General features: G+C 43.2%; 1 protein-coding gene across 12 annotated transcripts in view; it reads left to right on the top strand.

Annotated features, from left to right (window-relative positions):
• Positions 1-26,506, top strand: part of FGGY (FGGY carbohydrate kinase domain containing) — a 259,987-nt gene that overhangs the window by 117,943 nt on the left and 115,538 nt on the right. For 9 of the 12 annotated variants that reach the window (XM_032117383.1, XM_032117385.1, XM_032117374.1 and 6 more), the window contains 3 exons: positions 19,690-19,902; positions 21,755-21,866; positions 23,647-23,798. In XM_032117383.1, the coding sequence (XP_031973274.1) occupies positions 19,702-19,902; positions 21,755-21,866; positions 23,647-23,798 (465 nt within the window). In that variant the 5' untranslated portion in view covers positions 19,690-19,701. Of the gene's footprint in view, positions 1-9,302; positions 9,405-14,412; positions 15,748-18,721; positions 18,850-19,689; positions 19,903-21,754; positions 21,867-23,646; positions 23,799-26,506 lie in introns of those variants that run through there. The other 3 variants (XM_032117379.1, XM_032117384.1, XM_032117376.1) reach the window with 3 other exon arrangements.

The following is a 26,506-nucleotide window of genomic DNA, read 5'->3' on the forward strand; positions in this document are numbered from 1 at the left end:
AAGGAGAAAAATTGCTAACTGTTTTAACCTGATGGAACTCAGGAAAAAATAGTTACTTTACGAGATAAATGGAAAGGTTGTGACCTCCTAATGTACATCTGGGTCTTGCAATGCAAAATCAAATTATCATTAAACAGAATGTGATCTGTGATGGAATTGAAACAACTACAAACCAGCACAGAAGTTTCCTCAGAGAAACACAATAGCCCAGTTTGAGATGGGAGCAGTGGCTGCACAGCTGCCTGGCTAAAGAATTGGTCTAACAAGTTGGGATGGAATTGTTTGGCTCTGTAATGAAAGTTGGTTTAATTGGAGAGTGCAGGAAAAACATAAGCATCTTTATAGCCATTTACATATGTAAGCCATTCCATAAACATTAGTTAATTAGTGTATAAATCATTAACAATTTACCTTAGATCCTGAGTAACATGTGTCTCTCTGGCTCCTGCAGGGGAGACGGGAAGCCTCATTTTTCCCTCCTCATTTTTGTCATGCCTGAGGCTCATGCCCTCTGGGTTTTACCCTTACAGTTGGAATTTGGAGGAGATGTCAGTCAGGCTCTGCTTATTTTCACATCTAATTCATGCAAAAACCAGGTTTCCTCCTGAGGCAATAAACTGGCCCATATTTGCTTCAAAGTTTGGCCCAGGTTCAGTGAATGACTCACTTTAGCTAAGGTACATCCATCTTCGTGGCTGGAACACATGGTGGGAAGTGTTGTCAAAGAGCAGAGATCCACTAGAACCAGAGCTCAGGGCTTCAGGACCTTGCAAACCAAAAGCAGTGGCTTGTTCCATCCCCTGCTTTCCTGTCACCCAATATTAAGGACACTGAGGACATCCCAAATATTGCTACTCAACCCAGAGTCCCAACGTGGGGTTTTGTAGGCTAAACACACCGCAAAGGGCTGGGATGGGCTGCTGGGAGCTGGGCTGGGAGGAATTGCAGTCAGAAGCCTCCCTGGTCCTGGGATCTGTGCAAAATTCTATGGAATAAATCTGGCAATAGGTAACAAATGAAGATAACAATGTGGGCCATTGCCAAAATATGGATTGCCTTGAACAGGCCATGATTAAAAGGCCAAAAATACCACTCTGAACCTCTGAATTGGTTCCCTTCAACAGGAGTATGTAAAATGAAAGAGAACAAGCTAACCAAGGCACCCCCACCACAGGTGACACTAATTTTCTTCTGCTTGAGAAAAAGTTAGTGTAGCAAGGTCATGACCAGCCTTTGATATGGTCTGAGAGCAACATATTCCTCCATGTATTCCTCCATGACAGATTAACCTTCCAGTGGGAAGGGAAATGCCTGCAACACCAAACTGCAAATATGTTGTACTTTGAAGGGTTTGATGGACCAAAAGCCTCCATATATTTTAACTGCTGTACATCAGGCTTCCTCCTCTGCAGTCATTCAGTTTTGGTTTGAAACCCAATACAGGCAGCAGCTTGGAAAAATAGTTTTATAGCTCAAGATGGAGCAGTTGGAGTTTTAATTTGGGAAGTCTTTCTTTTACAGGGGGACATGACTCTTGGTTCAAAATTTTAAGTTATTCAGGTCATGGTATTGGTGTCAATTTTCAACATTAGAAACTCAGTTGCACAAGTACCACTGAGCTGCCTTAAACCATTTATTTTCTCAAAGGATGGCAAACAGTCACATCCACAGCTCTATTTGGGATTTTGTCTCCTTCACTAACATTAAAACAAAACAACTCAAACAGATTTTTTTTTATTCCAGATCAATGTGATTTCCTAAAGCTTCATGTTGAGTATATAATCCTCAGATGGGCTTTTTTTAAAGCAGAAAAGCATTTGAAACAGGTTTAGATGAAACTTTGAGGTGCCAGTTCATTTAAAAGCAATAAAGTAAGGAGGAAAAATAACCAGAGTAAACTTGAAGCAGGGCACTTGGCACTCAAGGTGACTGTGATAGGTGGTCAAAAATGATGAGGTTGTGCTCTCAGCAACCACACGTCAGGTCCTGTGCCCACCACAGTGGAGTTGTGCCCTGCACATGGATTTGCTCCTTAACTGCTGACCCTCGGTGGCCAGGATTCCATGGAAGGAAATATGGGATAATTATCTGCCATTCTAATTTTCCAGTCCCATATGTCCCAAGATGATGACTTCCCAGTGTATGCTGTGATCACGGGGACGAGGTGTCCCATGGCATTTCCATCACTGCAACAGGCTGTAGGTAAGGAAAACTGTTCTGATGTTTGGATATACCCATAAACAATGATCCCAGCAATTCTTGGAGAAGGTGGAGTTACATACCCAGTCACATATTCCTCCTCATTTTGGAACAATCAGACATAAAATACTCTAAAATAAGAACGCAGTTACCTTTTACTTCCTTTCTTAATTTCTTATCTTGCTTTATCACAACATTCCTAGCTGTGACTGACAGAAATGGCAGATATGGCCAGTATTTCTGATTTTTGTCATGTCTTGCTTTTTATTTCACTTTCAGCTTTTCTGACTGGCCAATGATTCAAAAAGTTGATTAAAGCCATGATGGTTTCTCATGGCTTTGGAAAGACAAGCTGTAAAATCCAAAGGGTAGCAAAGCAGAATGGGATTTTGAAGAATGCCCCAAAGCAGGTTCATTCTGCTGCTTGTGCAAACTGCAGCTGTGCCAAAGTTTTTTGTAACTCTTGTATACACATAAAAACATATTCTACACATATTTCTCTCTATATTTTAATTTACTGAGAGCATTTGCTCCATTTGATTTATACTAAGGCTTTATGCTTGTCAGATTAGTGTAAGAATGCAAGTAGGAAAGTTAAAATGTACCTTTGATTGTCCTATCTTTTTCCATGTTCTTTCAAATATTATGTCAATAGTCCAAAGGAGTTTTTGATGTGATGCACTGAATATTCTGACTTGTAAGAAAGCTCAGCATTGGGCACATCATTTACCAGCTCACTGCTGTCAAAAGCTACTTCATCCTTCTTCCCTCTTGACCCAAGCTCGATCAATCTTTCCATAGTTTTGGTTCTGGTACGGTTTTGAAACAGTGTTGATTTTCCCAGGAAGACTTAAGAACCGGAGCATCTGCTTCATGCTGTCTGGGCAGCTCAAACAACTGCAGAGGGAAGGGAATAATCTCCCCCAGACCCTTGACAGCATCACATTTCCACCCTGTCACGGTGCCCGGTACATGCAGCGCTGGCAGGAAGAGCTGGGGAAACTCCTGTTTGCTGGGCCATGACCTGTGGAGCTGCATGATTTTAGGAAATACCAGGTTAGCTCCAGGAGCAGGGAAGTGTTACAGCTCTTTGTTCCTGCACAGAAGTTTTCAACATCAGTGAGGGCATCAGTGTGTGTATTCAGATTTCCATCTGTCATGTAAAGAATAAATCCAAAGCACTCTGTGAGATCAGTCATGCCCAAAATATTTGAAGTTACCTAAAATGTTGGAGAATTAACATCTTACATTTTTCTCCAGAGTCCTGAGTGGTGCAGACGTTCTGTTAATCATATCTTACAAGCTCAGGCACTATGTTAAGTATGGAAAATAGGCTTATATAACAGAGATGAGGCAGAATGAACTGGATCCACAGACATTTTTCTACTCACTCTGTCTATAATCATTTCATTATATTTCTTTGGGGTTTATCCAGTTTTGCTGTGACCACCTACTGACAATGTCTCTGTAAGGAAAAAAGCACAAAATTCTAACGTGCAAGATGTACGAAATAAATCCTGTGACGTTTTCTAACATGGGAATGTTCCTAAATGCCAGACTAAAACATCCCTCCAACGGTTTCTTTTACAGACTTCCCTTGTTCCAGAAACTTGGCCTGGCTTAGGAGGAAACCCCATAGCTGTCCCTTAAAAGTTGAATTGCATCAGTGTGGGCAAGATGTTGGGCCAAATTCCTTTATGGTGCAATTCCATGAAAATCAGAAATCCTACACCAGGGCTGAATCTGCCCTGTGGTATAAAATTATCTCCCTGGAGGCAAGACTTTTGGAAACAGTATCATATTTTAATTCTAAACAGACAATTTGTTTTGGGTTGTATACAGAGCATGACAATCTTACAGCTACATAAAAGGTGAATTTATCCCCGTTTCTTGTGCTGTTTGGTTTATCTGTGTGTGATTTGCAGGTAGCTACATGATCCTACAAACTTCTTTTCATGTAATGGAATGAGCCCCTGTTCCGTTTAAGATTTTAAAAGATTACAGAGCTGGCGTTGGAACATTTGTACATTTTGCTATGAGTTAAGGGAGAAAGGCTGTGTGTTGTTTATAATCTGGGAAGTACAGATCCCAGTTAATCTTACCCTTGGAGAACAGACAGTTATATTTTTTACAAATTAACAGATCCTGACTGATTGCCTCCCATGACTGTGTTCACCAGTTCTGGAATTCAAAGGGCAAAATAGGATCTGCCTTTTGTAGAAGGTGCCAGGAATGGCATCAGGACAGGCTGCCTGGAGGGTGGCTGAGCCTTTTCAATCCTCCCCACACCAACCGGGTTTGGCACCACTGTGTGATATATCACCAGCCTAACAAAGTACTTCCTGCAAGCTGGTCATATCCTATGGAAAAAGTCTTGGAAGGATGTTGCAGAAAAAAATGCCTAACCTCTGTTCGCTGTTTTTCTGGAGATCTAAGGTATTGTGAAATGTAAGGAGATTTTCACAGCTTGGCTTGTGAAATTCATTTCCAGCTTGACAGATTGCGATTTCATGATTTTGCACATCTGGATTTTGGCACAGGGCTGTGGTGGGAGATGTCTCTGGCAATCTGCCTCCCAGGACAGTCTGTTTGCTCCTGGTCAGTGAAGAGACCAGTCCTGGCTGAGCTGTCACCTGCCTGCCCTGCCCTGCCCTGTGCAGTGTCTGTTCCACAAGGGCAAGGCTGCACAGCTGGAGCTGGCCCTGACATCAGTGAGCTCAGGAATCACTTGAATATAAATGTTAATGATAAAGTCATGTTCGTAAAATTTAAGGAGTGTAAAGGGATAGGCAAAAAAAGTTGCAGGGGTATCTGTACTGTGTGTTCTGGGGAGCAAACAACATTTTCACTTGCTGAAAACACTGTGTGCACAGACTACTGAGCACCCCTCTGCCACACTGGCCAGGCATTTTGGGAGGGGGTCTTCTGCTTCTGGCAATCTTCCCAGAGAGGAACCAGCTGAGGAAAACAGGACTTTAAGCCAGGATTTTTTCAGCATTCACACCACAGAAGGAGAGTTTACAAAGGTGGCAAGAGCCATGCGCATTTTCCCTTTGTGTATCGCTGTGTGACAGCAAAGTCATCCTATTTTCCCAACAGGATCACATGGTGTCACAGAACCTCACTTATTCTTATGGCATTGGCAGTGTGGTTTCAAAAGAAAAATCCCCTTGCTGTCTGGAATGCTCAACTGTTGGGTACCAGAGTCGGAAAACATCCTGCCTGCTGCGAACGTTAGGAAAACAGAGCAGCTCTGACTCGAGTGCCAGGAGGTTTTTTGGAAGGCTGACTCCCCTGAGAATAAAGGATATTGGTGTCCAGCCAAGTGGGCAAGCAGGAACAGGCCCTGGGTAAGACACTGGAATTTTGGTGGAGCCTGAAATATTGTATGCTTGTTTGTATCAGTTTCTGACTTTGGTATTAAAAGGTGAGCTGCCCAAAATGCGAGGAAATGGGTCACAAATTGATAAAATCTGAATATTTAGAGCTTATTTATAGCTCTAAATAAGCTATATTTAGAGGAGCTTAAAACAGGGATTTCCCTTCTTGGCTGCACTAGTATCCAAGAGTAACCTAATATTTCTGTTAAAACCAGAAAAATTCCCCCTAAGGAAATTTCCTTTCTTTCCTATTGTACACTCAAAAATCCCTTCTTGTTGCAGAGAATTCAGTTGGTTTTACTTCCCCATTTCCCTGTTTGAATGAATAGTCCTGGTCTAATGACCCAGTAAGCATTTCATCCAGAGTATTCCCCAGCTTCTCCTTCCTACACCACTTGAAGAAGTGCTATACTTCTTCAAATGAGATTACAACCCACCCTCAGGTGCTTCTATGAACTGCCTAAGCACACACGTGAGCAGGAACTTTTATAAATATTTTTTCCCTTTTATTGTTATGCTAATGAACATCTAAATGGAATTTTTGGGTGTTCAGAGGTCCATTGCTGCTTGACATTCACCAGGAAGTTGGGATGTTGGGACAAAAGTTGCATCCACTGAGCTCAAGAGACATTTTTGTGTTGATCTCAACAGAGCGAGGCTGGGTCTTTATTTCCTCGACGAGGCTGGAAAATGTTCATTCTGCCTCTTTCCCCTCCACACACATCTTTTCTTTTCTTTACAGAAGTAGTCATTTGTCTTTATCTCACCATTCACCTCTCTCTCTGATTGCAGTTAATGGAATTGTCACCTTTATGGACTCATGCTCCATTTCTCAACCTGTCTGGACTTTGGCCTCCAAAGGTTACCATGGCTAGTGAAGTAATATGATTGAGTCTTTTTCGACAGATTTATGCAAGATTTCTTCTCCAGCAAGTGTCGCATCTAGTCTAGTTCTGCAAAAGAGAGTATTTCAAAGATGCCAGCTGTCATCTAAACCCACTAAATTGTTCTGTGGGGTTGAGAGGACTGAGGGCCATCTCGGGCAATGCTGATTTACACTACCTGGAGCTGTATCCCTGCTGCTTGAAATATAGCCTTTGGTTAATCACGAGAAAAAGAACATCCCTGTCTCCCAGAAAGCACATTTAAAAGGGAATTTTCATGAGTTACTCTGTAATGAAAAGGCAAATGGGTGTATTTTAAGTGAATCTGTCCAGAATCTTGGAAAAAGGAGGGGGTTATTTGAAGGAAAACTACAACAGCCACACGCTGAACAGGAAAAATTGGTCTTGTGTTCCATTTAAGGCACATACATCCACAGAGTATTTTCAACTTTATAGAAAGATTTTGGAATTATAGAGGATTCACTGCACATGTATCTGCTCCTCCTGCATTTGATATGAAGCACAAATTAATCATCATTATTCTGCACTAATATAACACCTCTTAACCCTCAGCTTTCAAAATATTTCAGAGGAGCAATGAATTAAGCCTCATGTGGGCTTGGGAATATGTGATAATCTAAACTTGGATTCTTTAATAAAAAAAAAAGCATTTTCAGGACTTCAATTTCGGAAGCTGCCGATCTTACAATTGTTCTTGAAAATATCTTCATTTGTCACCCACTTGGAAAGAAACCATGTGAGTACTAGAGAAGTGAGATGAAATGGAAAAATGTATTTAGCAAAAGTTAATAAATTTGTCTGTACTTATTTTTGTTATTTATTGGAGCAAAAAGACCTGGGTGAATCAAGGTGCTAATGTGATAAAGGTATAAAAAAGGCAAATTTGATCCCTGTCTGTAACTAAAAGAGTGCAAGGGGAATTATTATTGCCACTGTACAAGTCTCTAGCAAGCCATCATTTTAAACATTACACAGTATGTCAGGCTCTGATCACTCATGCTCAGAAAAGATGAATTCTGACTGACAGAAGCACAGGGAAAACCATTAGATAATCCACAACTTGCTGTTATGAAAGAAAATAAACGATTAATATTTAACTTGGCAAAACAAGGGACTTCAATGGTGTCTACAAATACATTGTGGGAGAAGAACAAGTGTTATACTAAAAGAAAGTGTCAGTGTATGGAGGACAGAAATAAATTTGTTTTTAATGAACAGAGGGATAGGATTCTGGAACAGAATCAGGTGGATTTCTCTGCGCTTCTTTTTATTGCTTTTCAGTCAAACAAAACATTTGGGTATCTCCCCAGTCACGGTGCTTTGTTTTAGGCCACTGAGCTAATGTGAAACAGCTTGTTTGTGTCTCTGAACTCTACACTTTCTCTCCATAGAGCACTTCCCTGGTCAGAGTGGTGGCTCTACGGTAGAATTTGTCCCCACGGGCCAGGTCTGACTCAGATCGGGATGTACACGTCTCAGAAAAGAGAAATTTGAATCCCACTACACTGCAGACCTCCTGGGGAGCAAAGCAGAGCTTAAGAGCACACACTCACACCATGCCATAATATGACTTGTAATTACAGTCAGGAAAGGGAATTTTATTTTTTAACCTATCTATTCAAAGCAAAACATTTGGACTAATGCAAGAAACCTCCCAACATTTCAGTTTGGGCCTAATATCCTTTCTGACCTGCCCAGACACAAGGTATTCCCACCAGAAAAATCTATTTTAACCCAAATTTCACTTTGGTACGAGCAGTGTTTTCCATCAGAAAAGCATCCCAACGGAAAATTACTAACTGGTTCTAGTACAAAGTGACTAGCAAAGCTCTCGAAATGATTCAGTGGCAAGGCTGGAATGAGAACCCACAGCTCCTGACCACGAGCCCTGTGCTCTAACCACGAGACAACACTCATCTTTCCCTGAGCAAGGTTGTTCCTGCAGCATTTCTGCCTGGGCTGAAGTGGGAATACTCTGGAAATGTTGCAAGAGAGCTTTTTTGCTGCAAGATTTCCTGTTGTAGAGTATTTGGGGGGTAACGGGAAAAATCCCTGGTGGCTCCCTGGGGCCAGAAGTGTTTGGACGTGATGGGAATGTGAGGGCTGCCATCAGCTCCTCCCTGCGTGGGCTGAGGAGGGTCACAGAGGGATGTGGTGGAATCTGGTCCCAAACCATGGAGTGCTCAGCCATGGCTGTCCCATGGGTTGGATGTGATGATCTGAGAGGTCTTTTCCAACCAAATTGATTCTGTGATTCCGTAATTTCTCTGTGTTCCAGACATGCATTTTAGAGCATCCCACTGCCCCATGCTCCTTCTATGTTAAGCAAACCTTAACTAAACATAGGGGTTTTTTTTCTGAGATCAGCAATTCTCCAGCTTTTCAGGTAAAACGCTCAGAGCGACCCAACGCAGAAAACCAAACTCATGGGTTGCAGTTACGTATTTACGGGTCAGGGTGGGGGATGTCCTTAGCCCTGACATTCATTCCTGCTTATTTATTCTTCACTATATTTACTTGCCTACGTATTTTTATGTATTTATTCTTCTATATTGTGTACATTCTTCCCGGGGCTCTCCATGTGGCTTCTCGCACCGCTCCAATGCTTCTGCGTCCCCCAATACTTTACAGTCTTGTACGCGGCATCGGGGCTGGGAAACAGGAGTTATCAGCCGTTTCCCAAACCGCGGCAAGCCCCCGCCTTGTTCCTGGTTCAAACCCAGGCGAGAGGCAATTCCCCTCCCGAGCCGCCGCTGCCCCTCGGCCCTCGGCGGGGCCGCTGCCGCCTCCCTGCCCGCCCCTTCCCGGCGCAGGCGCGGCCGGCCCGGGAAGGGGGAGCCCGGCGCGTTTCCCGGCAGCGGCGGGTTCAGGGGACGTCCCCGCCGGGGTGTGCTGGGCCCGGGCCGCGCCGGGGGCACAAGTAAGTGATGGGTGCACGAGTAAGCGATGGCGCTCGCCAGGGCACGGCGGCCCCCGGGCCCTCAGCGCGGCCGCCCGCGAGGGGAGCGCGCGCTGCCTCAGCGCGGCGCCGCCTGCCCCCGCCCTTGTCCCTGTCCCTGCCCCTTCTCCGCCGTGACGTCCGGAGGAATCCGTCCTCCTCTGTTAGGGCTCGGATCCTGCTACTGACAAGAGGTCTCGCGTTCGTGTTGTTATTTAATCACCAGCGCCGCCTCCTTCCCCAGGGAGCCCCTCGCCGCAGCCGCGGGCCCCGTGCGGCGCGCCCCGGCTGTGCGTGGGCTGAGCGGTCGCATCGCTCCAAATCAGTTCTGAGCTTGCTTTTCGCGTAGCTGATGGGATTTATATCCTTCTGCCTGTCCCAAGTTGTCTCCTCCTGACATTTCTCTACAGCACGGCCATATGTAACTCCTACGTTCGGTGGGAGCGGGACTGCCCTTCACACCCACCAGGCGGCCCGGGGGTGCCCAGTGCCAGGGGAGGCGCTTGAGGCTGCGCGGGGCTGGGGTGGGCACACGGATCCTCCCAGTGCCTCCTGTGGTGTTGGATCACCCTCATCCCAGCCGCCTTCCCGTGTGCTTCAAATACAGCTTCCTGGTGAGGGGAAGAGGAGGGACAGAAACTGGTTTCTTCGTGGTACCCAGTGACAGGACCTGAGGGAATGGTCTGAACTTGTGTCAGGGGAGGTTGAGGTTGAATACTGAGAAAAGGTTTTTCCCCCAGAGGGTGGTTGGGTGCTGGAACAGGCTCCCCTGGAAGGGTCACGGAACCAAACCTGCTGGAGCTCAAAGGAGCATTTGGAAAATGCTCTCATGCACATGGTGTGACTCTTGGGGTTCTGTGCAGGTCCAGGAGTTGGACTCGATGATCCTTGAGGATCCTTTCCCAACTCAGCTTATTCTGTGATTCTGTGAAAGGGCAGTGCTCAGGTGACCTGACCTGGGCCTGTGGGGCATGCACATCACTCGCACAGTGACCTAATCCTCCATATCCCCAGGAGATTTCCATAAATGTAGTCTCCAGTGTCGTCTCTCTGGCACAGGTGCTGCTGGCACTGGTGTCTTGGTTCCACCACTGCCTCCCTCGTCCTCGTGCAGCTCCACTTTCTGGCACCTTTGCAGCCCTCTCTCCTTGTCATGGCCCTGTGATCCCGATGGCTCCTGGGCTGGCACGGAGCACATCCCAGGAACCTGCTGGAATTCACTCGTGCTTGGCTCCAGACCTTCCAACACGGCCGTGTTCCTCGCCCGTGCCATGCTCTGCACCGGTGAGGAACTGGTGACTTGGCAGATTCCTTCTCTGCTGAGGTGCCTGGGATTTGTTAGGAAGTTTAATAAACTTAGCGCCAGTGCTCTTCTCTGGAGAACACTTATGAAACAAATTCCAGGGAAGTAGAGGAGAGGGCTCGGTCATCTCGGAGGTTTTTAGAAAGTAATAAGCAGACACATTGTTGGGAAGGTGGTCTTGTTTTTCATCCTCATGTATTTTCTTATCCTGGAAGACCATTTGCTTAAGTAGTTGAGGTTAACTTTTTTCTAAATGTACTTAAGTACAAAAACAATGACATTTTAAAGGCTCTGTAATGTTAATGGTCCCTTTCCTTCAGGAATGTGTATGAGCATAAGGAAAAAATAAATGAGGTATTTCTTTTTTCCTGGGAAGGGTGTGTGGGATAGGAGGATAAATGCAGAGAGAATTGGTTGCTTTAAGGGACAGCTGTTCCCAGCTATAAGAATCATGGCAGAAATAAATTTATAGTGTCAGGAGAGACTAAATAAACAAGTTCTATGCCAGGAAGTTTTTATATGTATTCTTAGCCACTTCTGTTACTCCATTCTGTGTTTCTCAGTTCAATTATCATTTTTAAATGTTGGTTCTTTTGAATAAATAAATAACTGGTCTTCTGCAGGATTAGTGTTTCTTTTAACCTAAGCTAATATGCAATCCCACTTCCTCTTAAGTAGTTGTGACAGGAACTTCAGGCAAGTGTTTTTGGAATTGCAACCCAAATAAATGTTTAATTTTAAACTGACAGATTACTTGGGGCTGCCATTCTTCTCAGGCTTTTACTATGCGAGAGTGAACAAATCCTGTATAATAAACCATGGATTCGGCTTATGGACACATGTTTGCTTCTGGGCCGAGCATCTTGAAAGAAGTGGTTTGCAGCCTGTCTTTAAAAATTTATCTCACTGTTGCATCTACTGCTGGCCTAAGTGCTCCAGTATCTGCCAGGAGTAATTATAGGCAGTTGGTTCAGATGTTGCTTAAATGTGTAAGCCTTGATGGGAAATGCAGTGGATTTCAGCCAAAATGCTAATTTTGATGTTTTACCATTTCATAAAACTGTGAACTCAGAACAAATTATTTTCCTACTGATCTGCTGATATGTAATCACAGGGCTAGTGCCAGATCCAACTGTGATGTAGCACCGGAATCTAACGATGGGATTAAAGTTAGAATATCAGCATTACCCTAGGTTGGCTAGTTTGGTATCCACAGTGGCATAATGGCTGTATTTACCCATGTATCCTGCACAGAAGCTCCTGGTGCCAAGGCTGGTTTGCTGCAGGAATGCAGTTTTAAGCTGTTGTGTGAACTGTAATTGTGCCTTTTGAATTGCATTCTCCTCCAAATTACATTTTATAACTTCAACAGATATTTTGCAAATTCACATTGTTGTCCTAGGCTGTGTTTACTGTATGCTGCTTTTTTCTGGCATGTGTTTTGTTGGTTGTTCGGGGTTTTTTATTTGTTTCTCCATTTTCAGCATAGCATAGAATGAAAAAAAAAAGTCACAGTACATGAATCAGTTTTGCAGGCAAAGAGCAGAGATTATTCTTTCTGTCTATCATGGGTAGGTTAAAGTGATAGAGACACAGGGATATCAAAGATCTTCCTTAGCATTAGACTGATAAGCCGGTGGATCCAAACACTTGGGTCTATCAGTCACTTTGGAGCCTGTTACCTCTTTTCAACTAGTCATGAAGCTGCTACAGCCAGAATTTATGTAATAGTTAGATGGCATTTTTTCCCCCTCAGTCAATGTAAACAAGATAGTGTCTTCTTTCAGGGCTTCAGGCATTCTGCAGTGTCATTTGGGACACGTCAGCCTGCCAGGTCATTAGCACAGCCTTTGGGGATGCCACAGCCTTTGGGGATGCGTGCAGCTGCAGAATCAGTGCAGGGAATGGATCTCAGGAGCGTGGTGTGCATGGGTTGTATCCACTGCTGTTGCCAGGCTGAGGAGAAGAAAGGGTGCTGTTATATACCCCCCTTATTCCTTAGGTTTTCCTGCCTGGGAATTGTGTCCTGGCATTAACTGATCAACATTTCCTCTGCTTAACAAATTGGAGGTTATGGCAAGTGTTCAAAATCCTGCCGCTGTGTGAGTGCACCTGTGATGTTCACGAGCGTCAGGGGTTTAATCCTGAACTCCTGATAATGTCTGGGAGGTTGCCACTAATGGGTGCAGGATCAGACCTTGCTTTTGAAGTGATGGCCCAGTCCCAGCAGGGCCCAGAGAGCTCCGGAGGGAAGTGGAGCTGTTGGTTTTCCCCAGTAGGCTGTGCCTTCTCATCTGATGTTGTGTGTTCTCGTCGCCCTTTTCTCAGCCTTCCTTTTTCCTGAGAGCTCTTCTCTGCAGCTGTTTCCTGCTGTTCCCGGGGTTCGATGAGCTCTGGAGCAGGGAGAGCTGCACTTGTTTCCTGTGTGTGGCAGAGTTACAGGCGGGGAGCACTGGGGGCAGCCGGGCGTGCTCGGCGTGGGCCTCGTGCTGCTGCCATGCAGAGCCCATTGGGGCGTGCGGCAACCTCAGCGGGGCCAGGGAAAACCAGGGTGAGCAGTAGCCCCAAGCCTTCTCCAAGATGTAGGTGGAAGGAGCTCCTGGATCCCTCTGTTGTGAGGCCAGTGTTTTGGAACTTGCCTGAAGATGGAAATCCCTGGCCACCGCTGTGCTCCAAAGCAGCATGTCTCAGCTGACTCCAACATGTTGTTTTCCTACTGTAGCATCTCTGAGCAGTGTCTCCACTTGCCCAAAGTGGCCTTGGTATCATTCCTTGCTGTTTATTAGTAGAAACTACTGCAGTGTGTTATGGTACTTGTGTTACTGCCACATCCTTGAGCAGTCAGAGAGGAGGAAAATGCTTTTTGACTTACCTGACCATGTAGAGAGTTCAGCTCAACACCCATGGTCTGTGGATAACTGCAGTGAGGCCTTTGGGGATGATGCAGAACGCAGTGGAATCGTAACTGCATGGAGAAAGTAAATACAGAGCAATTGCTTAATGTCTCCTCTAGCTCAGAAACTCAGACACATCAAACAAAACTAGCAGGTGGCACGCTCAGAACAAACCAAAGGGCTTTTTCTTGCATTGTTTACACAGAACTTTATAACTTGTTACCACTGTAGTTTGCAGTTAGGAAAGTTTCCCTGGATTCAGAAAGAGCACAAACAAATTTAGAGAGGAAAAAGCCTTCAAGGTCTGCTAATCCTAAAGATAAAATTTCTGGCTCAGGAAGTGCCTCTACTATAGATAGCAGGAGGAAAGGTGTCCTGGGGAAGTGCTGCTGGATGAAAAGGGCAGGCATATGCTTTTCTTACGGCTTCTGCTGTTTGTGGAAGATCCTGGGCTAATTGTACCTTTCATCTGACCCAGCACAGCCATACTCTGCTCTTTAATCAGGGGCCAGAATGCCATTGCTCCTGTTTGATCATCAGTACCACAGGCTGTGTCTGCCTGTGTGAGCTGAAGACAGGAGCTGGAAGGAGAGCTGATAATTCTTCTGTTTAGTACAAACCTCTTCTGGAGCAGAATATAGAGAAAACCAACTCTGTTGTACACTTAAGAGCTTGGTATTTACTGACACTGGTCATGCTGACATCCTTCTGCTGTTCCTGAGTGAGATATCTATGTAGGCAGGAGAAGCTGAAAATAAATAAATTTTGGATCTACTTTCTTAGAATAATTTAGTCATTTTCACTTCTCCACTTATTGGTTACACCAGGATAAACTCGAAATGCCTTGCTTTATGTCAGAGCAGGTGGAAGTAGTTTGGGCTGAAAGTATTTAAAATCCAAAAGATAGAATTAGAGGGCAGAGGGCAGCAATGAAGTAATGACTTTGTCTTGGACACTGAAAGCAAGGGGAAGAAAAAAGATCTGGAGAGACATTACAGCAAATTAGTACATAGTGAATTATTTATAGAGAGAAAAGGAGATACTAGAAAATAGTAGAATATTTTCAGTCCTGCCTATGCTGGGATTTATTGACACAATATTTAAATGGTAGGGGGACAGTTAGGAAGGTTTTGATAGAACAATCTAGATATTATGGGACTGGAGTCAGGGTCAGATCCTACTACTGAAATCTTCCACTATTTGAAGCTGGTTTTCCTTGTAAGATGTAAGACACCTTCACAGAATGTACTGGAGAATTGATGAAAGAATCTAGAAGTGTTTGGTTTTCAGTGAAGAAGCATGTTTTCCCCAGCTCCATTTTTATTTATTCCAGTTTTGTTATTGTTAACACAGTCCTCACATTCCTAAGGCAGAGATCCTGCATGTACCTGTTTCTGTTTGGGGAAGGGAAAAGGGGAGCTGAGCTGTGCTTTTGTTCCTTGTTTTTGTTTTGTTTGCTGTGGGGTAGCTGAAAAATAAATGCTTGTTGGTAGTTATAGCACAGTCCCTTGGGCATTTAAGGATATTCTCTATATTAGTACTGCCCTTCAGCACAGCGTTAGAATTCCCCATCTGCTCCTGCTCTCCCACACAGACATGTGCCTTCTTTTTCTTTCCACATTCAAACAGGAATTACAGAAGCTGGAAGAGGAAAGGGAGTTCACTGTCTTCAAGGAGAGATTGCCACTCTACCACCACGCCTTGTATTGGTTACTTAACTCTAGAAAGCCAACAAAGTGCTGAATTTCCAGTATAATGTCACAAGTGCTTGTTTTGGTTTATCTCCTTTCTACAATTGAAAAGCAGCTTTTCTTTAGCATATTTAGATCTTTTCACATGAAGCTTATGAAGCCTAATTTGAGCCTGTTAATCTTTTTCTTGGTAACCCCTGGGAAAGCACAGCTGCACTCCTGAAAACACACTGTTTATCCACGATCGCCAGGTCTGGGCAGCCCGCAGTGTTCCAAAGACCAAAGTTTAAAACAGACATGCCAGTCCTTCCTAATTCCTTGTGTTTAAGCACACAGCAGCACAAAGTCTAAATTGCTGCTGCTGAAAGCTTATGCTGAGCTTGGGCCTGTGTTGATGTGAGAGTGTAGCCCTCCTGCACCGTGGCTTTCACAGAAAGGTACGTCCTGGCAGCTCGATAACCGTGAAGTAAAGTAGGACAGACGAGTCTAACAGTGCTCATGAAAAAGTCTTCTGGTTACTTACTCATTCCTTCTAAATTAAAGTAAATAATGTTAAGGATTTTCTTTTTTTTTTTTTTAAAGAAATATTTTTGCAACTGAGTTTCACCCCTCCTTTTTCTTTCTTCATTGCCTATGTGGGAAAACTAACACATTTGTATAAGGATAAACTGGGAAGTCTGTGGTTTCCAGCATGCACATTTTGAATAATATTTATACAGACTATTATTTAATGGGCCATATAAATATTTATAATATGCTGTGGCCTTTTGATCATAAATGCTTGTTTGAAAAGCCATTCTGTCCCTGCTGTGATTTGCAGAGAAAGAGGCCATTGCTGGTTTAGTGCTTGGAGGGAGTTTTGGCTTCTTGTCCTGACTTAGCAGTTACAGTCATGGATTAACATGGTCAAGCTGGACATGTCTTTTAATTTTGGTTTTTTTCTCTGCCCCTGTCCTTCTGTTTGCAAATTCAAATAATAAGTTGAAAATGTGAGGCCCTAATTCTGTAGTGGACAGACAAGGCTGTATTGAAGTTCTGGAGGCCTTTTTTCTTGGCTGCAAGGAGCCAGGCTTCCTGTGCTAGATACATCAGGGATTTAGAAGGTACTATCTCCACTGCCTTGCACCCCTTGGAAGTCCATAAACATGCATAAAATATTTTGGTGTCGTGTTAGGAATATTGTGCTTGATGAACTGGCCTGTCTGACTGGACTTTTAGGACATGTTATTTCAGTAATTTTTCTGGTTCACAGTTTTCCTCATGATTGTGCTGCCTGCAGAAGCTAGGAATCCAGCTGATAAAAAATCCAAACCCAACGTTTTATTTGCACAACAGTTTTCACATGGCAGTGAATGCTGGTGTCCAAATTGCAAAGCAAGAAGCTTGTGCTGGGACCTTCTGCTACCTCTGAATTCCATTAAAGAGTTCCTTCATCTCTGATTTGGAGCTTCCTCTTGTACCAAAGGAATCTTCTGGAAACAAAACAGAATGACAACATTCCTCTTTAAAATTCTTATCACTGTACTTTGGCTAAATATTTTCCACCAACTTCTCTGCAGAGTTCTTAGGTTCTCAAGAAATACCCTTGAGCAGAGTCCATAATTGCTGGCATTTATGACCTAGAGATGACAGTGCTTTTTGTGGATGGGGTTGATAAGTAGGTGGCATACCAAGTGTTTGGTATTCCAAAAAAATCTTGGCATCAAATTATGTTTTTGCAAGCAGATCAGATCCTGTTGCAGAGACACTTTACTTTGAACAGGCTCAGTAACTTAGTGCTTGCTGTGCTCGAAAAAGGATTAATATTTACTTTTAGCCTTTCTTCTTTTTCATGAGATATTGAGCACTCCTTTGTGGGTCTAGGTGAGCTTTATTCAGAAAGAGACCTGTTAAAGTAAGTTTGGGGTTCTTGGTTTTGTACTGTCACTTAACTCTTTCCTATTTCCTCTGATTGACAGCAGTAAACTGGTGGTTGTGCAAAGGCTGATATGCACTGCTCAAGCACATAAACAAACTCTGCTTCCTGCCCAGTCACTCACACAGGCACATCCTGGTTGCTTAGTAAGGAAAAAAAAGGAAAGTAAACATTACATGGGCAGATTGGGTTCCAGGTTTCAAATGTTTGTGGGAAGAATCCAATGCAAAGCCATAATTTTAAGTGCTGAGTAGGAGGTGCTGTGAGCTTAATTCTCTAACATCTGTTAAGCTTGTTCTCTAAGTAGCAAAAACACATTAATGAGCTAAAATCAAGGCTGCCATACAAGGAAGAGAAATTTGGAGTAATATTGTGTGTGTGAGCAGGAGGCAGGATATAAAATACTCCTTTTGCTATTTGTATTTTGTGAAGAGCAAGTAAGAAGGATTTGCCTATGTTTAAAAAAAAAAGGATCTGGTTTGCAGCTTGTGGTTTATTCTCAACTTTTTATGAGTCAGCAGCTAAAGGCAGAGCTGAAATAGGGGAAAAATAGGGAAATTCGTGAGATAGTATCAGGAATAGTATTATGCAATGTCTTTGTCGTAAAATTTCTCACAAGGAGCTTGCAGCACCTGCAGCCAGCCTTTGGAGCTTTGGGGAGATGGAGTGCAAAATTAAGAAGTAAAAACTGTGTTGGAAAGAATATCTTGAAACTGCTTTTCCAGCCGAGGGCTGAGAGGGAGAAGCTGAGTGCTGTCCCCCCTCCAGGTGACAGATGCAGTATTAATCACCCATAGCAGCAGAGGTGTCCTCTCTGGCAGAGGAATTGGCTTTTGTTCCTCTGACCAGGTCACAGAGCCAGGGCCAAGAAAATAAAGCACGCTTTCTTGCCAATATTCCTAGGTGTTAGACTCATGGCACACCATTATTTTTAGCTGATTGCTCATCGCTTGGACACATGACCTTGCTTAACGAGATTAGTGTGTGTTGCACCTAATCTGCTGGGCAGAACCAGCATGCTGGGAGGCAGGAGCCAGGATTTCCAGCAGGACCACAATATGCTCTATAGCTTGGAGTTTTTTCTACTTCCTGACATTATTAGAAGCTGTTGATCTGTACAACTACTCTGGTGACCCTGCACGGTGTGGGCAGAATGCGGTGTGGTCACTGCTTTGGTCTGTACCAGGGACAGAACTCCCTCGTGCTGGCCAAGCACAGAACAAAAACATGGGTCCTGGACCCAGCAGTGGGGTCTGGGCATGAAGGGCCAGATTGAAGCAGGAAAAAATGATTGTGTGATTACAGATCTCCACAGACTGACCACATTTCCATGAGCTGTTTAAGGGGTGGGAGGAGGGGAAGCCTCAGTTGGTTTCTTCAGCCAAGGTGTTTTTACGCTATTTTCAGTGCAAATGAAACTTTGTCCAAATAAATTATTATCCAGAATCATACTTGGAGTTTTCTGAAATAAGAGGCTCTTTTTTTTCCTCTTCTAGTTCACCTGCTGCCTCTAGCCCTCAGTGACTGTAGATTTGTGATACCCATCAGCAGCACTGGTTACAAGCCAGCCATGGATGTGAACAGCCACCTACATTGTGCCAGTAGATCCTGACCTGTACTCAATGTTACTATTAAAAAAAAAGAAAAAAAAATTAATTTGAAATGTGAATAATCATATTCTGTTAATCAGGACTTTGCAAATCTTTCCCCCTTCGCCTATACTCCTCCCTCTAACCACCCCATCTGCCAAATCCAGAAATTATCCAGGTCACTTCTTTGGGAGAAGTGGGCTGTTTCTAAGTGGAGCCATTTTGATGCTCTGTAAATACCGTGTATTCATTAAATGCCAATTAATCCATTCATTTTCTGAGTATCAGAAGCTGTGTGTCAGCTGAGTTTCATGTGTTTCAGAGAAGTAATAGGTTCAAACAAGCGCTAAACACTTGTCTGACGTTTCAAATACTTCTATCAGCTCTTTCTTAGCATTCTCACAGCTTGATTAAAATGTAAATGTTAACTATTAATTAAGAACAAACTGTGAGAAATTAAGAACAGTGAATTTGTCACTGTATTAAATGTCAAATAGTTAATATAGTGAAATAAGCAACTCATTGTGAAAAATTAAATCAATTAACTTAACCTCACTTTGTTCTTGTAGGATGTCAAAGAGTAGGCAGATACTTCACACCATGTTCTCATGGCTCAACACATTTTCAGAAAATTATTGCCTGAGTCTTTAAAGTGGTGTGAAGTGATGGTGGAGAGCTCCTGGAAACTTAACTTTATTTATTCCTTTTTTCCTCTGGGTAACGTGTACCTGATTGTCACGTAGTTACTTTATAATTACCAGCATCGCACCACAGGTGGGATGTTTGGCATGATTGGAGGCAGCAGCTCTTGGCACTTTTTCCATCAAGTCATTTTATCTGCTTTTAGCCCCCCCCTTTTTTTTTTTCTTCAACAGGTTTTATTAAAAATGCCCAGTGAGAAGCAGACTGCAGTGAAATACTACGTTGGAGTTGATGTGGGCTCAGCCAGCGTTCGCGCGGCTCTGGTGGACGGGTTTGGGACGGTGGTGGCACACGCAGAGCAACGCATCCAGGTTTGGGAGCCCGGGCCAGACCACTATGAGCAATCCTCTGCAGACATCTGGGCTGCCTGCTGCTCTGTCACAAAGGTGGGCAAGGACAAAATGAAGGATTTGTGTTGCAGGTGGCTCTGCAAGGTGGGAATGTTCACGGTCCTGCAGTCCCTGTGCCTGTCACTTCCACTCGGGTCTGTTCATGCTGTGTAACTTGTAACCACCCTTGTGCATTAAAGGCATCTTGAGGCTGATGCAGCCTCACAATGTCTGTTTTGTTGGTGAGGAGCTGAAGGCCAGAGTGAAAAAAACTCATGCTACAACTGCAAGTAGAATGAAAGGCCTTTCTTTGTGCTCTTATTGCTGGGGGAGGATTTACTCACTGCCTTCAGGTGTCACATCTGTGAGCTTTGTTTAGCTGTATGCTCTACCCACGAGACAGTTGTTGGAGGAGTCAAGGTTGCTCAGAACTTGGCAGTGCATATATCTAGAGAGGTGCATTGGGCTGTTCTGGAGTCACAAAGGAGAATTTATTGTAGAGGAATTGTAATCTGGTTTGTGGATGGCCCCTAAAGTAACACTTGTGATCCTCATTGTAAGAGGATCCAGTATTATAAGACCAAAATAAATAATAAATGTCCGTGGATAGTATCAAGCATAAAACCAGATTGAAACAGACTTTACTATAGGGGAAAATTTGTATCCTCTGATCCAGGGCTCTGCCTGTACATGCTGGAGATAAAGGTAAATTAGAGACCTTGCTTGCAGTGCACACAGAGGCCATTTCATCTTCCTTACTAAAGCCCCGGCCTGCTCCATGTTCTAAGGTTGGCTTTTTAAATATTCATGATACACTTGGTAATTTGCAGATGGACTGTTCACCCATTGTCTTGTTATTGATCAGCCTTTTCAAACATTAATGAGCTTGGCTCTGCAGAAATGCCCTAAGATGGAGAAGGTGAGTGGGATGCAAGGAAAAGAAGGGAGTGACAGGAGTGATAGGGAAGAACAGCTTGATGTTAAGGCAGAGCAAGTCTTCCTCTGTTTATTTGATTTTTCTCTGAGTGGCTTTGTTCTTGCTCTGGACCTCTTTAAATGCAATCTCTTATATTTAAGCAATAAAATGGTCTCAGAAACTGCAGTTTTACAGAGCCAGTAAGAGACTGGCACTGTGCAAGTCTACTTAAAGTCTTTCTTTATAGTACTAATTAAAATAATGATATTTTTATTGTTGCCGAGAAGTGGCAATTTATTACCGTGCTACATTTTAGGTGTCTTGCAACCTCATTTGGCACTTAATCCTTGTGGGTGTTGTGTTTTTTTTTCCAGTGCTGCTGGGAGCCATGAAGTTCAGGCATTTTGGGGCAATGGTTTGGGTTGGTTTTTTTTTTTTTTTTTGAAAACCTTCCAAAAAGTGTGCTATTGAAACTCTTGGTAGCTGAGCAAAGGTGTGCATTGCAGAGGTGTTATCATGGCTACAGATTTTGACAGACTTTATTTTTGGAACCCTTCAGTATTGTGAGGCAAATACAATATTACCAAAGCAATTCTGGAAGACTGTTGCTTCCACAGGCAGGAAGTCAGTGAAGTAACTGATGGAAACACTTTGGTCCTAATCCTGTGTCCATGTTTCACATGCAGCTCAGCTCCAAGCTTTAGAAAAGAGACAAAATCAACATTACAGGTTTTCTGCTACCTTGATTTATTGATACTTTTCTGCTTCCTGCTTTTATCCAGGACTGTGGATAAAGACCTCTGAATCAGATTTGAAACCCAAAGAATTTCTGGTAATTTGATGTATTTATGTTTCAAAGTTTTAAAGAATACTGAATTTAGGAAATTTCAGAGTTTGAGCTAACTTGTAACTCATTTTCTGTACTCACTATTCACATGATACTTGCACGTGTATAGATATATTTGTATTCTGGTGTGTTTTGTGTATTTTCAGGAAGTTGTCCGTGGAGTGGATGCCAGCCAGATCCGAGGGCTGGGGTTTGATGCTACCTGTTCCCTTGTTGTGGTGGATAAACAGTTCCAGCCCTTGGCAGTCAACTGTCAAGGTAGGGCTCCACACAAAACATGGTATTACTGTGTGTTTTACTGCTGATGGGAGGGAACTTTCCATGTCATCCAGATCCCAAGTGGTGGGGCTGACTCTTGGAGATGGAGATGACACAAACTTTTTTACAAGGGGATTTTTTCCCCTGGGTTTACTGTTCTAATTTTACTGCAAAATTAAATTTGAGATGAGAATTACTTACTGCTTGGTTAAATATTTGGCATCCTAAGATCACATTCATTCATCTTAACTCTGAGAAATTGCTTCTTAGGGAAATCTATGCTCATTTTTCTTTTCTGCATATTTTCTTCTCCAGACTGTACTGATCATGGTTTTTATAGTGTGTATAAATGCCCATCCACACTGGTCAAAGGAATGTTAAAAATGTAACTGTTAGTGTAGTCTAAATGCTTGCTCTGTCATGGAGCTGCAGGCAAGAGGTTCAGTTTGTGTATTTTCTTACACTGGTGTTCTGTCTTTGTCTAGGACAGTGCTAAACTTCAGAAACAGTCTGTGCCCTTTTTCTAAAAATCTGGGGGGGTTTTATTAGTTTTTGGGTAGATGATTCAGACGATTCACAAAAAATCTGTGCTGCATTTTTTCCCCAGTGAATCCTGCTTAAGATTAGGTGTGTGCTATACCAGTAGTTACAGAGATGTGATCGTAATTCTGTGTACGTTCCCTTTCTATTCTCAGATGTGTTTGTCATCTCCTCCTATCCTTCTCAAAAAACCAGCTTTGCTCCCAAAACGTCCTTCTCTAAATTTAGATCAGATTATTTATTTTTCAGTTTGAGAGTCTCTTACAATCTGTTCAATGCCTAACGATATCTGGGGCTATTTTGGGTCTAGCAAGTCAAATTCAGTTCTCATTTTATGTGCTCTGATATCCCCAAGAACTTTGAGTTTACACAGTGGTGGTGCTAAACAACAAGACAAGAATTCACTCAATACTGTAATGCTGTGAAGAGTCTTGCAGTGGTGGGGTTTCAGGCAGTTTCACAGTTCTATTTCAATCCATTTTAGAAATACTGATGTGCCTCGTACTTCTGCCTTGTTTTAGACTGTGTTTTCGAGATGATGCTTGAGTGGCTGTGCCATGGAGAATGCAGTGTGCTTAGCCAGAGAGGAATCTGCAGTGTCACCTGGATTACTGTTCCCTCTGTCTGGCAGGTCCTCTGGAGGTTAATTTGGATAAAATGTTCTTTGCTTCTTGTTCTCATTTGTGTCTGATGCAGACTTGCCAAATGCTTTCTCCTTGCACATCCAAAAGAAAAGCATTTCAGCGAATTATCCCCCTTGAAACAGTATTTCAGAAAGGAATTAGGGTAGTTCTTCTCATAACCATAGAAGAGGAAAGAGAATCCCTGTAGCCAATTGAGTTAATTTCAATTCACAACATAATTGTTCAGATTTTGTCACATTTTTAGTTTCTGGTCACCAAAATGTTCCTTTTTATTTTTAACTAAATACATGAACTTTGTCGAGAAGTTTGGGTTCTTTGAATGAAATAGAAGAGAACGTGGTGTTTCCCAGCTCTTGGATGCTCAGAAGCCGGATTGGTTTCAGTCAGCATTCTCAGTGCTCAGCATGTCCTAAAGTTGGCTCAGAGGGCTAAAATTTTGGTTTTAGATATCCACTCTGAATTATTAACCCAAATAGAATTTGAGTTTTCAATGTAGAAGTGAAAATGTGAAGCAGTTTAGAGCCTAGTAACTTGCAGTACTGAGCTGGGGCTAAACCAGAGCTAAAATAATCTCTTTTTTCTGTTTCCCCCCCAAGGACAGAACCATAGGAATGTGATCATGTGGATGGACCATCGTGCAGCGAGTCAAGTCGAGCACATCAATGCAACCCAGCACAGGGTTCTGAACTATGTAGGGGGAGCCATGTCTGTGGAAATGCAGCCACCTAAATTGCTCTGGATAAAGGAAGTGAGTACATTTAACACTGTGGTGCATTTTTACTAGTGATTAATGCCCCTTTTTAATTCCTGAGAATGAGATTTCTAAAACAAAAGTCTTCAGCCTTAGTGTTGAACCCCAGGGTGCGCAGAGTAAGGCCAGGCTAAAGCTGTGATTTAAACCTTTTGAGGTTCTTTTTTCCTCTCAATTTCGTATAAATATGTTTGATTTTATTGAAGTGGAGTGTTCCCTGATAGAAACATTCCAAATGCCTTTCTTATCTAGGATTAGATATACATACAAATTGAGGTGCAGGTAATAAATGAGTCCTCAAAGTATCCTAGGATTTAGTTATAGAGGTGTATTTCCTGCTCCAGCTCCTGGAGCCTGGAGTGCCAGAGGAACTGCTTTTGAGGCATCCAGCAGTGCAGGGTGGGTGTGATGGCTTTGGCTGCTGGTGGAGGAACTCTCCACTTCCAGCTTCAGTTTAGTTCTGTCCCATCAGCAGGAAGTAAACCATGTGTAGAGGGAAGGTGCTCTGTGTGTAATGTGGAGCTCTGCCTCTGTCTCCTGTGTTTAAATTTTGTGTGTTACAATGACATATGGCCTCTTAATGACTACTGCCAGATAAAAGGAGAGACACTTGCCACTTGAAATTTTTATAACCTCCTCCAGCCTGGCTTTTTGCATTTGGCCTCAGTGATGCTCACTGTCATTTTAACAAAGCCCAAATGCAAATTGCTTGCTGCCAGTTTCAAGCAGCCAGATTCTCCTGTCCTTGCAGACATGAGACATTATATTGTAACAAGGCACAGATTGGGGAAAGCCAAAGGAATTAATTCATAGAAGCAGGTACTGACAGATTAATGACATTAGAGGGTAATGAATGTTGATAATGAAATATGATTATCTATCTACTAGTTCTTCCCTTCTCGAGCTATGAGTATCATACATCAGTCATTTTATAAATAATAAAATGTAAGCCGTAAAAACATGAAATGAATCGTTTGCATTTAAAACATTTTTACATTGCAAGGGGTATCAGTACCTGACTGCTCAGGAAATCCAGATTATGGGGTGTCCAAATGTGGTCACGTGGAGGTGTGAGTCTGCTGTGACCTCAAAGCCCTGTGACATAATTGCTGTGGTGTAAAGGGGAGTGCATTGCAGGGCTTGTTCCTTCCCCAAGCCGGTGGGTGGGACACAGGATCCTCCTGACCCCAGGTGCCAGCCAGCAGCAGAGATTTCCTGGCAGAAGGGTGCTACAGAACAGGGCTTGTTCATATGTCCCTTTTCAGCTGCTGACATACCAGCTAAGGAGATTATTGTCCTTAAGAGAGGGTTTTTTACCTCAGTGTCTGCCTGCTGAGCTGCCCACTCGACACTCCCCGCGTCCTAAGTGGTCTGGGCATGACTCACTATTAAACTGCTTAAGCTTGCCCTGCTTAGCTCGGGCACCTCAACACCTACAGCAACACCTCAGCTGCTGAGGAGCTGGAACAGTTATCCTGGAGTGGGCTGTAATCAGCTGAGATTTGGTTAAACCTTTTAGCTCTGGAGAGGTGCAGGATTGAGTGGTTTTATTGCTTCTGTACTCCTTGCAAAGTAGGAGGGGGAAAGGAATTAAATGAAGAGCGATGGTTTATGTTCAGTGCCAGGCACAGTAATGCATCCATGGCTTACCTGACATCAGGGCTGTCAGTGAAGGATCATGTTGGGCTCTGAGAGCTCAAACTCAGCCTCGTGTAATGCAAGTGTCCTCATCTTTAGCCCAGGAAGGCAAATCTTGTAATAACTTCGAATGTCAGGTTGTTCAAATGAGACCTACAAGAGCAGTTTGCACATTCATTGTTTCTCAGTGGACTGCCTTGAACTGGGCTATGAATATAAATTACTTAAGTCTCTTCAGATTCTTTGGTATCAATATTTTATAAATCAATAAACTGTGACACAGGTATTAAAGGCATGGTCAGGAAAACTACCTGTAGAATGGTATTTAATGGTGTCCTTCCTGTTTTTTGAGTTGTATCATCTTTATTTTCTGTGTTAAGTGTATTTTCCATGTATGGCACGGTGAGATTTTGATCTAGCTCACACACCACAGGGAAAAAATACAGTCATTTATTCTGACTGCAGGATTATTTCTTCAGATAGTGGTAATGCACAAGCTGGCAAAAAGGAAGCTTAGTTTTCAAATCCCGTGGGAGAATTGCAAGATTAGCAGGTAGAAAGACACATTTTAATTTTATTCGATCCTTTTCAACTATCTGAGAGCTTTGCAAAGTTGAAACTGAAATTCCCATCATGCTTCTACTTAATTATGATAACTGATGTTCAGTAAATGACTGCACTGTACCTGGTTTGACCTGGGTTACTGCCTGGGAAAGTTTTGCACAGTGTCTGCCCACACTGTGCCTGGCTTTGGTGCTCATGGCTTTGGTGTCTCCAGCTTTCCTGACTACTGAGTGTAGTGAGATGGGTTGGTTTTTTCCTTTTCTTCCTTATTCCTTTCTCAGTATTCCTCCCTAATGTTGTCATATACCTGACAGTATCCCAGGAAGTTAAGACAAAAACAGTGGATTGGGCACATTCTCCTATGTCTGACCATAATCAAAACTGGCTAAACCAAGGTGTATCCAGAAGCTATTTTGAGCCTTTGTCCCTTTGGTTGGCATCATGTTTCTGGAAAGTTTTTCATCAGAAGGCTTGACATGGCTGCAACATGTTCAACACAGGGA

Source organism: Corvus moneduloides, chromosome 9, assembly GCF_009650955.1.
Source record: "Corvus moneduloides isolate bCorMon1 chromosome 9, bCorMon1.pri, whole genome shotgun sequence".
Taxonomy (NCBI): Eukaryota; Metazoa; Chordata; class Aves; order Passeriformes; family Corvidae; genus Corvus; species Corvus moneduloides.